Below are 13346 nucleotides of genomic sequence, written 5' to 3' on the forward strand. Positions count from 1 at the left end.
GGTGAGTGTCTTGACCATGTCTACATGCCTAAATGCACTGAGTTGCCGCCATGTGATTGGCTGATTAGAAATTAAGTGTTAACGAGCAGTTGGACAGGTGTACCTAATAAAGTGGCCGGTGAGTGTATATATATATATTTCTTGAACAGGACTTTTAAAGTATTTCTGAAATATAATTGATAAATTATGATATAAATTACATTTCAGAAATACTTTGAAAGTGAATTGCTGTAGATATGACAAGTCTGCTTTTATCAGCTGCCCTGTGAACTAACCCCATCATATCTGATTGTTTGTTAAGTGACCTTTCCTAAGCAGGAACAACATGGGCAAAAACATATTTCACTTAATTTATTTCTGCTTAAAAGGTCACATCTGTCACCTGGAACAATAATTTACACTGGCAGTGTAATTTACACCCTATTGGTTCAACATCAACAAAAATGTGTCCAAGGTTTAAGGCAAACCTGCTGTTCTGTGGATCCCAGTAAATGATGCAATTTTAAAAGCAATCAGCCGAGTGAATGAGGGAGATTTAAACAACTGTTTTGGGGCAGCAGCTAATTAACACTAAATCTAGATCAGATCCATTAACTCGGGGTAATCTGTAAATTACCTTTCCAAGGTGAATTGCACCACTACCGGTTCAAATACTATCAGCTTCAGCTAATGCCACTATTTAAAATCAACGGGGAATGTGTCAAAAATCTTGCTATACAAGCCTTTTAGAGTGAAACTCGTTCACTCTAAGAAAATCTATATACAATTATGGTGAAACATTACAGGCTGTAATTACTTGAGTGCAGATTAGTAATTCTCATTCACATTCTTATTCACACACTGTTTAAAAATAAATGTAACAATGATTGATTGGGTACATGTACAGTACACAATTATGACTAAAAACTGATTCACTTGCATACCAAGTACAGTTTATTTCTTTGTTGCAGCATGTACAAATTGTACCCATATGCATTTATTACCCTCCCTCTAAGACCAAGGCTGAGGGATATTGTTTTTGATTGTGCCTAAGAAAACAGGACAGATGGGGCAGTGATCATATGAAACACTGAGCCAAATGTAATGAAACTCTCAAATTAATCATTTCTACAAGTATTTCCATTCTGGGGTCACACCAGTTCAAGATGTCTGCCATAGCTAATCAAACTTATTCAATACAATAACAGAAGTCAGTCAGTTTTACTGATATTGAGTCGAAATCTAGAGTGGTAGTAGCTGAGAATCAACCTCAACTCATAATTTGAACATAATATCTTGTAAATTGGGTCTGTGGCAGGCATCTTCTATTAAATCTATGTCATTAAGGTGACGGGTAATATGCATTCCTTCAAGAAATACCAGGGTTTTGATTTTTATTTGTATATAGAAAAATTGAGTGTCAGTTTCACAGAAGATTTTTTTTCTTTCCTAGGCACATTAGTCTGTGTGCTTCCTTTATCTGGGCTGGGATTATAGAGATTTTCGACAATGCTTCCATCAGCTGTAAACAACACTGATGTGTGAGATAACCCACGAGCGAACAGGGAGCTGTGCATCAGCTCAGTATTGTAATCATAGTCTCTGCTGATAGTGTTATTTTAAATGATGCACTGTCTTGATTGAGCTGATGAAGTCTTTCCGAAAGGAAATAACCGAGACGAGCGAGCTGTCTGCCAGCTTCCCCCTCCATCAACAGAGAGCGTTTGGCGCCTGTTACTGAACGTCACAGGAGCAAAAGTGAACTTTCCGACAAAGAGGTGGTACTCAGCCTCGTCCTCACTCAGCCTCGTCCTCCCCTGTGATTTCACACAGTGGGGGAGGCAGGAGAAGTGGGCAGGGGGTGGGAAATCCACAGAACTCACAATAAGGATCCCTGCTGGGGTAAACTGTTGAGCTATTTTTTTATCTTCTGCAAGCAACAAGAACATAGGTGAGTTAAAACTGGCAATATATTAGCTTTATAATGTACTTAGGAATACTGTACTGTATTCAGGCTCAACTGATACTACAAATAAGATGCTTATACTTGATGCACCAGGAATTTGCTTTAGGATAGGTGAAAAGTGGTGGATGTATGAGGATTCTTACTCTATTCAATTTCTGAAATATTTTAGATAAAGTCTTGTTAGGTTCGAATAAATCTGCCTGAATGTGCTATAAAATGTTACAAAACACAAACAACTTAAAATAAACTCCATTATTTCCATCTCTCGTTCGTTTTACTACTGACACATGACATATCATTACAAGCAGACCTTCCACATTTTCCCTCTATTAGTCTTGTCTAATAGAAACAAAAAACACAACACAACACTGTGTCTGCATTAGTGGTCATGAAGCAGTTTTAGCTAAATTTTTTGATCCAATGATGAAACTATTATGACTTTTTGCTTTTCCTGTGCTCTTGCAGTAGACAAAGTAGCTTTGTCAGGTGAAACCTTTGAAAGTGTAAATTCTTCACAGATGTGTTTTCTATTTTTATGACAACGGGTGGGACACTATTTCATTCTAGCGTCTTCCTATTCATGTCATGAAACGAAATATACTGCCACCCTGAAGTAAAGTTGACAAAATCCATTAATCAATATCTGGGGCTGGTACGTGCTATATATAGCATTATCTTCATAGTTATTAATACAAGTCATCAACCATAATTAAAGTGCTGAATGTGCTGTTAAAAAGGCTGCACAGTGTTGAACTAGATTTCAGAAGTACAAATGCTGAATGTGTGTCTTCTGTTAATTAAAAACTACCCCTCTAATTACTTCTGTAATTAGAAAACACTGCATTTTCAAGAAAAAAAAAACGGGGGTTGGGGTATCCTGCGGCAGTCATTCAGGAAAATGAGCAACATTAATCAGTGAGTTTGGTGGAAATCGTATCGAGAACACAAACAAAAGGAAGGAGACTCCTCAAACACAAAAAAACTCTACAGGGAATTAAATAATGTATGAATGAATCATCTTAGCTAAAAATAACAATTTCACAGTGGCAAAGTGAGGATGACATCTTAAACTTAAATTGGACTTGACTGTTTATCATAATAGGTTAGAAAACATGCAACAGATTTAATCATCAATAATTAATATTGAAAAATGAGTCAGTATTTATAAAAGTGTACAAGGAATCTGAGAGAAACAAAAAATATCTTCATCAATCTCACTTGCTTCTGAAGGTGAAGGGCAATATGTTCATGTCTTTGTATTGGTTCATGAGATATTTTACTGACACAACAGAAAAACTAAACAAATGGCTTAACATTTATTGAAATACTCCGAATATACTATATCAATTAACTTATTATCAATCAAATTCAAAACTCGTGCAATAGCTAACAACCGTACCAAACTCAAAAATGGTCAGAAGTGAGGCTGTGTTCCACGATCTAATAAATCAGGTTTGGTTTTAAAACTTTGCCTTTTAACTATTACATTGTTAATAAAATATTTCATGGATTACTAGACAGATTTTAATGAAACTCAATCACTGGATAAATATCTACGACTGATAAACTTTTGGACCCAACTCAGTTCAAGATGCCCTGTAATGCCGCATAATAATGCCACAATATGTAATAATGTAATAAATGTAGGCTTCAAAATGTAATAAAACCGCACTAAAACTGCATTATGTATGTAAAAATTGGTGCAAAATGTAATGAAAGTCTTCAACACATTTTGTAATACTCTCAGCAGGGATCAGGACAGTAAAGCTAAAAAGGCAACTAAATGATGAAAAGTTTGGCATTTATAGACCAGAGTTTCAAAGATTTAAATGTGTAGTATTTGCAACATGATTATTATTAAAAGAATATTGATTAAAATTAACACAAACATTGGTTTGTGATTGTTTATTACATAATGCATCACTTTATTACATTATCATTTCTAAAAAGAGCAACCACTGAATTTTGTAACAACCTCCGCAAAATGTAATAATGTTAATAACATTATTACATACATAATGTGGCTGAGAGTATCACAAAATGCATTGAAGACTTTTATTATCATTATTACATAATGCAATTTTAGCACAGGTTTATTACATTTTGAAGCCTGATTTTATTACATTATTTCAGAAAACTGCGTTATTAAATATTGCGGCGTTACATGCCGTCCATAGACAACTGATCTTAGAAAACACGCACAAAAAATCTGTACAACTCAGACAATTTCACAAATATTTACTTCAAAGTTGGTTTAATGGTAGCTGAGCATCATCTTCAACACATGCCATGAGCTCTAACAGATCTCACAGTATTGCATGAGATTTACTGGTTTTACAAGGTTTGACCAAAACTGATTTAATTCCATCCTCTCTCATCATAAGTAGGTCTTAGTTTTATAAGTCCAATGTTTCACATTCCTTCAGTGAATGCTAGGCTTTTAATTAGAAAAATGTGGTAAATATTGAAGAAAGAAAGTAAAAAATACCAACATTTTGAAGGCAGGCTGTAACAAGGAGGTCTTTTGACCAACTACTATGTTTTGGAACATCTAGGTATGAAAAGCAAGTGGGAAAAACTCACTCCTCACTTTTCTACCACTGAGGTGTCCTTGGGTCTGAAACAACCCCCAGCTGCTCCAGTGGAGCTGCACAGTATAAGACTGATCCAGGGAAGAATGACTGGGTGAATCAGGCAGCTCCCCAGTGTGAATCTATACATATGTGAAGCAGGCTGAATCTGGGAAAGAGCAAATAGGTTCAACAAACATCTCCGGGAAAAACAATGCTGAAAAAAATGCAGAGGAAGCTTCATTTCCAAGCAACATATGTTAATGCTTGCTTGGCTCTTGGGGGAAATAAAAGGTTGATACAAACATTGTTTATTGGAAACCGTGTGCGACATAAATCATGTACCAGGAAAATAGAAGCAATAACTCACCTTTCGCTTTGCTTTTTGTCCCAGCCACTGATAGCATGTGGGGATAAAACAAGAGAAAATAAGTTAAATTATCCAGGATTTCCACTGTGGACACTAAATATTTGTTCTGTTTAATGTTTTTTGTAGACTATTAGTGTATGCTGAAGTTACCTGGTGAATAGGGTTGATTGAACTAAGTAAACTTGCAGCCCCAATACTTAAATAATTAGGACAGTCTAAAATAAATAAAATAGAATAAAACAGAATTTGAAAATCTCACAAACCCATTCACAATGAAACTTAGTCAACATATCAGATTTTAAAACTGCAAACTAGCAGCATTAAAGGGGGTGGGGGGTATCATGCAACATTGCTTTTTTTGAGTTTTATATCATGTAAAAGGGTCATTTCCTCATTAAAAACATACCCAGAGTGTTGCTTTGACTCATGAAAGGATGTTTGAGAAACAATTGAATCTCCTGCGGTAGCCATTTGGAGCTGCCTAAATGCTAGCTGGTACAAAGCACCGCCTATTTGAACATAGCTCCACCCTGGACCTCAGACTGCAGCTGAGTCCCGCCCCACAAAGCACCCCTCCCCCGAACTATTGTTGTTAGGACATGCTGAAGTAGCAGTGTTCAATTTTGCACAACAACACTACTTTTTTTTTGGATTAGATGTGAGTATTGGTCGAATATTGAGATCACTTCACACACTTAACACAGTAAAGTGAGAACAATATACATTTAATCAGGTATTATGAGGACTTTTATTTGGCTTGAACTTGACCTGAAGGGTCCTGGAGTAGAAAGTGTGGAACTTTTACCTCAGTATATTGGACAACATATGGGTCTGCAACCTTGCAGGGGGTGTCGGGATGTGACATTTATAGACAGTACCATGAGTTCTTGTAAATATACTAAAATACCAGGTAAACAAGATGACTTTCAGATTCCTGAAGCCTGGGAGAAAAGAAATATCACAGCATAATAACAATCCAAAGCACAAAAATCAGACAGGAGCTTGTGAAGAGAAAGTAAAAGCTTTGGGACCTTTTGGATATTGTAAAGAGAAAGTCAGGACAACCTAACCTTTTCAACACAGAGAAGCCAAAAAAAAAATGTCTCTATAGAATCATAAAATATCTTTTTAGAAATCTGTGCATCACTGGTGTTTGTCACGGTTATAAGCACTGAGCTTGAGGGAAAAAATAGAGACAAAATCTTTAAAAAAAAATAAGACAGAAAACCAACTTTGTTACATTTTACTTTTCTTCTGTGTTTCTAACCTTTGCTGCCATCATTGAGCACATGTAAATCTGAGCATGTTATGCATTTTATGAGCAAACACCCAATGGCGTGAATGTATGACGATGCATTTCTGAGTAATCTGACTTTCAAATGATGCTGCACAGAGGTGTAGCTTTGTTGTTTTATTTACACTTAAATATATTCATCTGCCATTTTAAGTTTTGGTCAGGATCAAAGGGAATGCAAGATAGTCTATTGCTTTTGCGCTTCTTCCAGTTGTTTGTTTTCCTATTTTTTCAGAAACAATGTTGTTTAATCAAGCTGATAATTATGCATATATATACTATATAAGGCACCCAATTAAAGAATAAAAATGTTCAGTATTCATTGGATCAAACCCATTATCACCTTAATTTTGGTTATGTCCTTGAAACATACCGTAACCATTTTACTAAATACGTGCTGTAAAATAGGTATTCACAACTAAATTCACAAATCATTTTTCACCCATTGCCAGTGGAACTGAGATGAAGTCTACTTAAGACGTTTTAATGTTTGCCTTTCTGTGCAAATTATATGCTACTTACTCTGTGCAACATGGCAGAACACAGCAAGCTAAACTTTGTTTTTCTCCAGTCATTACATAATAGTAGGTGCTCAAATGCTTTTCATGTAGAACTGCTAAGTAACAGATAATGAGGACAGAAAATAGTTATCCAAGGCTTTAGAGCTGAATAAATTAACTCAGGATTTGCTGGTAAGACTCAGATTTTGAGGATTCATCGTGTTAGTCTTCAAATCCAATTCTAGGTGTGAATTTTACAGTATGTGTCCAACTCATGACAAACCATATTGTTTTGCAGCATAAGAAAGTCGGGTCCCAAAATAACTGCAACAACGTAAAATATGTTCCTGATTGAAAATAATGTGAAAGGTGGCTGGTGTTATGCATTCATTCAAGCAATGATAGGTTTTTAATTTTAAAACGCTTTCTTTTGACAGGCCACAACATCCTCCTGAAAAGGCCGAGGATAATAAATGACAGCCATAAACTCAGCACTTTAAACCATTTATTTATACGTCTGTATATTTATATATGGTATATGAATGTTAATGAGTATACGTAGTGTTAAAAATATGCATACTTAAATGGGACAAATATTGTTACTGAAAAATACACAAATGTCAGTTATCGGATATGAATGTAGGAGCTGGATCATAGAAGTTTTTTTACTCCTGACATGAAAATTGTTCAGATGTTTACAGATCAGTCTGCTGTGTGTGTTTGGGACTAACAGCTCTCACAGACCAAAACAACGTCAAGAGCCAGCGATGAAGCCAGGCCCTCCTGCTGGTTCTCTCCACACCGACAGTGTCTTGGGAAAAAAAATATAGCGCTTTAACACATCTCAAAGTCAACCTCCAGCTTCCGACTCCGATATGCAATCTATGCCACTCTGTTGTGCAAAATGGAGAAGTCTGTATGTTTTTAACTAAGTTAACAAAAATCAACAAACTTTACATGTCAAAGTCAGGCCAAACTAAGCTTGTTATTACATGTTTAGATTAGAACTTTGCAATACAATTACACATCGTGTGGATTTTCTATTTAAGCATTTGATTTTTATGACTTGGGAAAAAATATCAAACAATTTTAGCAAACCAAGCTGGTTTCACAGAAAAACATGAGGAAAAAATGGAAAACAAACAAAAACAAAACAATTCCCTTGTGATCCTACAGTAGATATTGCCTATTAAAGTGGATATATCCTGTAAAATCCACTGTTTTAGCTGTTAAATACATTTTGTTGTGTACTCAGAGTCTCTAGGAGTGCAGAAAAGTTTATTTTAGTATCCCCTGGTGCTGCAAAGATATTTTTATATTCTGTTTGGGTCATTTTTTTCAACCCGTTCAGTTGTCTTTATTTTTTATGATGTTTTCTGAGTTATTATGTGAAATTATTTGCGATGGAATTACAGCTCCAACATAAAAGGCTGGATGAACATGTCCTCTGTTGATGTCTTTTAATTAAACTGTAAATAAAAGATTTCTGCACGCTACAAAATGCTAAACCCCAAACCAGAGTGGACATGTCTGGAAGCCAGAGGGGGCGGGGCTTGAAGCACCTTAAAGGAACAGTAACAAAATCAGCTACTTTGAGACACACCACTGAAAAGGGGTGAAAGAGCAGCAGGTAAAGTTAAAATAGTGAGGAATTCAGACCAAAGCATTGTAGTTCCACTTTATGAAGACCCCAACTGAATGATTTAACTGTGAAAAGGATTTATATGTCTACTTTAAGTTGAGGAGGAGTTTCAAAAAACAACTGAAATACTTTATTGTAAATAAAAAGCTGAAATGGCAGCAAAAATACTTATAAACATAAAATTGCACCTTTCTCTCTCTCTCTTTCTTTCATGCGAACAATTGTTACATAGAACTCTATAACCTTTATAGCCTTAGCTAGTTCGCAATGCTCGTCCCTATATGGGGACTTTAAGGCGTGTGAGGTCAGACTGTAAGTGTATAACTCAAATTTGATGTCAGCCTATCAGTAATCACACAATTTTACTAAAGGTTTCAAACTGAGGTGTTGTTCACATCTTATACTGCTGTAGCTGAGCAGCAAGACAATTCCAGTCAATAGTTGGTAGTTTGATTCCTTTTCCACATAAAAATGCCCCTGGTTGAACACTTTCCTCTTTAATGTGGCCACTTTTAATGTGATGTTCTGTCAAATAGTCCCTCACCAGCTGATTGTGTAGACTGGTATATTCATAAGTTCCAGTGTACTACAAATGTTTACGCTCAGAGCACAGGATTTGCAGAGGAACACTGACGTCTTGTTCCAAAACCACTGATGTTTTGTGACGAAACAGCAACAAATTTAACAAACACTCTGGTCCAAAAATGTAGAAATTTAATTTTAGCCAATGTAGCATTCTTTCACATCAGTATATTGTATGAGGAAGAGTAGGATTCAAAGATTTAACCAGCCATTAGCCTAGCCTTGTTCATCTTACTTCATATATGGCTGGTTTCATGCTGACTAGTTAACCTGCAATTTAATATTATTTGACAGGACATCTCTTTAAAAATGACCAGAGTATCCCTTCAACAGATGTCTTTGTTTGTTAATATGACAGAAACATCACCAAGTATGTGCATCACCCTTTACAATTCATCATCCAGCATGATTTTGTTTCATTTAAACCAGGTATTAAGGTTAAGGTATTCTTACAACCTTTTGGAAATTCAAAACTGCACATTCAAGATGCACATTTATGGTGTGATGAGAAAACATCTTTACAAAAAGTTCATGTTTGCAGCAAAGACCACTGAAAAGGCATGAATCTGTGTCAATGTGTGTGTGTGTGTGTGTGGAGGGGTATGTTTTACTTATGGGTGCTGAAATTAAAAGATTATAACACAATTTGCTCTGCTTTTTTATTTTTATTTTTTTCTTTCTTATGGGAGAAAGCCACTCGTGCAAATCTGTATTTCAGAGTTGGACCAAATGCTCAGTAAAAATAGTAACCATACAGCTCATTATAGCACCCATAGCTGGAGGTTGGGAGGAAACGTGGAAAAAAGTACTATTTCTGACTTTAAAATAGGTCAGTGGTAACCTGAAGTGTGGAAAAAGGACAGAATGCTTATCTGTAAAATAGGTCATCTCTTGGTAATTCTTGAACAAACTCTTATCTGATGAGTAAATTGGGAGCATCATAAAGTTGATACCTGCCACGGTTCTATCTATCTAATGGAACATTTATTGTTTTTGACACTCATTCATCTTTCCTGCAAGTCTTCCACTCTGCTTATTTTCCCTCATGTGGAAGTTATTAATCCCAGACTCTCTGCAAATTCAATACTGTTGACAAAGTCAGACACCATGATAAGATTCACATTTCTGTGAATTGGAAATGTTTGCAAGCACATGGCAAGCATATCAATAAACACTCTCAGTGAAGGGTAACAAAGACTAGGAGGACTTTCTCTAAAACCTTTTAAAAACACATTTTTTGGGTGTTTAAATAACTTTAAATAAAATATTTTAGTAAAATGCACCTGTTTTTAATGCTATTTTACAATACAAGGATTGCAGACAATGTATCTGGTTTATTAAAATAGAGGACTTCTAAAGTGTTGCATTATTTCATAAGATGAAGTAAAAGTGTGTAAATTTCTTGGATTTAAAATAACCCCATACTACTCTATTTACATGGTGCTGAAGTAAATTACAACGTAGCGCTGAGACTCCAAAATAGAAGTAATTCTGTGTATAAATGTACTCATGTACTAAACTGTGTGAGAAACAATATGCTTTCACATGTTGAGTGAGATATGAATGATAATTGGACATTTTTCACATATTCATAAAATGTAAAAACAACAACATCAAATTAATACATTGGTAGTACAAGTAATGAGAAAATTCCTTAACAATTTCCCACAATTTCAACATCTCATGAAAAAAAAGACAAAAACAACAAAACAAAATCATCCTGAATTCTTACATAATTCAGTTTGTGTTTTTTTCCCTTTAAACTCAGGGAGATAAGAGATTTCACCGATTCTCTGGCAACTTTCATAACTAATGTGCTACAGTTGTGTTCTGCTGTGAGAAATGTCGCTGAAGACCTTGAAGCTGTTTGGGCTCAAAACAATAAAAAAGCTTCACTTTACAGAAACAACTCAGACACCACCATTAAAAATGTGCAGCTTTTTTAGAATACAGACAGTCATCTGAATTCAGAAAACATTAAACGAAAAGAATTTCTATTTAATCAAACTACTTTATTTTAATAACGAGAATGCAGCTGGGTGGATAGTCTTGCAAATTTCTTTCTATCGCAGGAACACTTGTAACAAAACAAACTGAAAAAAGAATGTTGAAATATAAACAAATGGGTGACTAATTTTGCCCTTCTAATGTGATTAAGGGATTTTATCATTTAATTTTTCACAAAACTGACTCACAAAGACCCAGAAAAATAACCTTTACTGACCCTGAAAAGTTTGAATAATCTTTTTTGTTACTTTGATGTGATCATTGTTGTTTTCAAACAACATTCAGTGATCAGTTGTTGACCTATGAAGGAGATCTAGACCATCCCTCCTCCCTGCAACACCTTCCTGGTCCTCCTGAGGGATCCCAAGTTGCTCCCAGGCCAGAACAAATAATCCTTCCTGCAAGTTCTGGGTCCGCCCTTGGATCTCCTCTCAGTTGGACATGGAAAACCTCTAAAGGGAGACGCCAAAGAGCAATTCTAACTCCAAACTACCTTAACTGATTCCTTTCAAAGCAGAGAAGCAGTGTCCCTGTTCTGAGCTCCCTCTGAATGACAGAGCTCCTCACCTTGTCTCTAAGACTAAGACCACCCTAGAGACCACCCTACAGAGGAATCCCATTTCAGCCACTTGTTTCTGGGATCTTGTTTTGTTCGTGATTCACACCTCTTGGTCTAAGGTGAGAGTAAGAACTTAAACAAGCCAGTAAATTGAGTGTTTTGCCTTTGGGCTCAGCTCCTTCACCACAACAAACTGGACCAATGTCCTCTTTATTAACAAGACCTGATCCATCTCTCTCTCTCTCCCTCTTTCTCTATCTTACCATCACTTGCGAACAACATTCCTTGCTGAGCTAAAAGTCAACACTAACTCAGCTAATTGTGCTCAAACACAATTATGCAAGAACAATGTAAAATCTCAGTCAAAGCAAATGGAAAAAAAACTAATCTAAGTTAATACAAACTTAAAACAACTCAAAATTACCAAAACTGATGAAACTTTGTGCAGGATAAACAGGTAGCCCACACAGTGTGGATGAACAGAGTTTGTGGGGAACAACACAATAAATTGGATAATAACATGCCAGTGAGTAAAGATAAGAACAAGAAGAAAAATTATAATCAGGTGGAGAGATGGGATATTGGCCAGTTCCTCCAGCAGATGCATTGATCTGTTGTACTCAGTCCGCTTGCATTTTTTGCCACTTTAAATGTGACAGAGTGAAGTCTGCTTATCCGTTTGTCAAAGCAACTCTCAAAATGCAAACTTGTCACAAAGTAATAGCTGCATGTCCTTGTGGTTGTCGATTTAACGGACCACAGAGAGATTTCTCTTCTGACAGTGAAACCCGGCCAGCCCTTCAGTTGGACATCGCTGGGGTCACGGCTCTGTCCCACAGCTCTGTCCTGGGACGACCCAGCAGTGAGTAAACCTTTAATGACAAAGTCCTTCATCATTTTCAGCTCACATCCAGACATGAATAGCAGAGTATAGTTTTAAATCTGAGCACCTGAGCATACTAGTAGCCCTCAAGGCCAGAGGCGTATAATGACAGTAATGCTTTGGGCTTAAAAATGCCTATTCTAACATTTCACAGTTCATTAGTATTCATTTTATACTAATGCAAAACGGATTGGAGCGATTGAAGTCTTTTGAGCAACATAGTTTAAATTTTTAATTTATTTTCAAAATGGGTGTTCATCCATTTTTCTAATAGTTTGATTCTACCTTTTTAATATAACTATTAAATGATTTAAATACTAGAATTGCATTTCAGCAAATGCTTCTGCTTATCTCAAGCAAAAGCATGACAGATGTGGCTTTTTATGATATAAGGAGAGTTCCACATCATTAGACAGAAGATTACACTACTGTTTCACTGATCACTTATTATATCATTCTGCCACCAAGAACTGTATTTTGTAAGGTTTTTATCTTTAAATTAAAATGAATTTATGGCAACAAAAACAAACCATTTTGTGTCCAGCATCACAAAAGTATCAAATGACTCGCACCGGAGTCACAAATTTTCAAGCTATTTGAGTCCCCCTGAATAATCTCAAAAGCTATTACAAACAACATATTCTGCACCTTTTATAACTATTCCATTTTCCAAATTCCCTCAAAAAATAATCTTCTTTTACTGCCTCCATGAATGCCAGTGGTTCTCCTAAAAGTAACAGAAGTTCTTAAAGACATATGCATTTGGACTGATGGTCCAATAAAAACTCCAGAAATGCACCTTTTAAACACTGATGGGTAGCATTACAGTCACACGTATTGTATCGACCGAAGACACCCCAAAAGCAATTTCTTGTTCAATAAACTCATATTGTCTCTACTGTCTTTTTTTTTCTCACTCTCTTGGAGCTCTTCAACCAATAAAAGCCTGCTGCTACTTCTCAAGTTGGAGACACATAGGAAGGCCAGTCTGGTT

The 13346-nt window shown here is 36.0% G+C and overlaps 1 protein-coding gene across 4 annotated transcripts in view; it reads right to left on the reverse strand.

The window, feature by feature from the left end:
- LOC106520568 (cell adhesion molecule 2) overlaps nucleotides 1-13346 on the reverse strand; it is a 161496-nt gene that overhangs the window by 45514 nt on the left and 102636 nt on the right. For 3 of the 4 annotated variants that reach the window (XM_014012743.1, XM_014012747.1, XM_014012745.1), the window contains exon 2: nucleotides 4886-4912. The exons of the other annotated variant lie outside the window; for it this stretch is intronic. In XM_014012743.1, the coding sequence (XP_013868197.1) occupies nucleotides 4886-4912 (27 nt within the window). The remainder of the gene's footprint in view (nucleotides 1-4885; nucleotides 4913-13346) is intronic. 4 annotated transcript variants of the gene reach the window in all.

Source organism: Austrofundulus limnaeus, unplaced genomic scaffold (genome assembly GCF_001266775.1).
Source record: "Austrofundulus limnaeus strain Quisiro unplaced genomic scaffold, Austrofundulus_limnaeus-1.0 Scaffold94, whole genome shotgun sequence".
NCBI classification, from domain to species: Eukaryota; Metazoa; Chordata; class Actinopteri; order Cyprinodontiformes; family Rivulidae; genus Austrofundulus; species Austrofundulus limnaeus.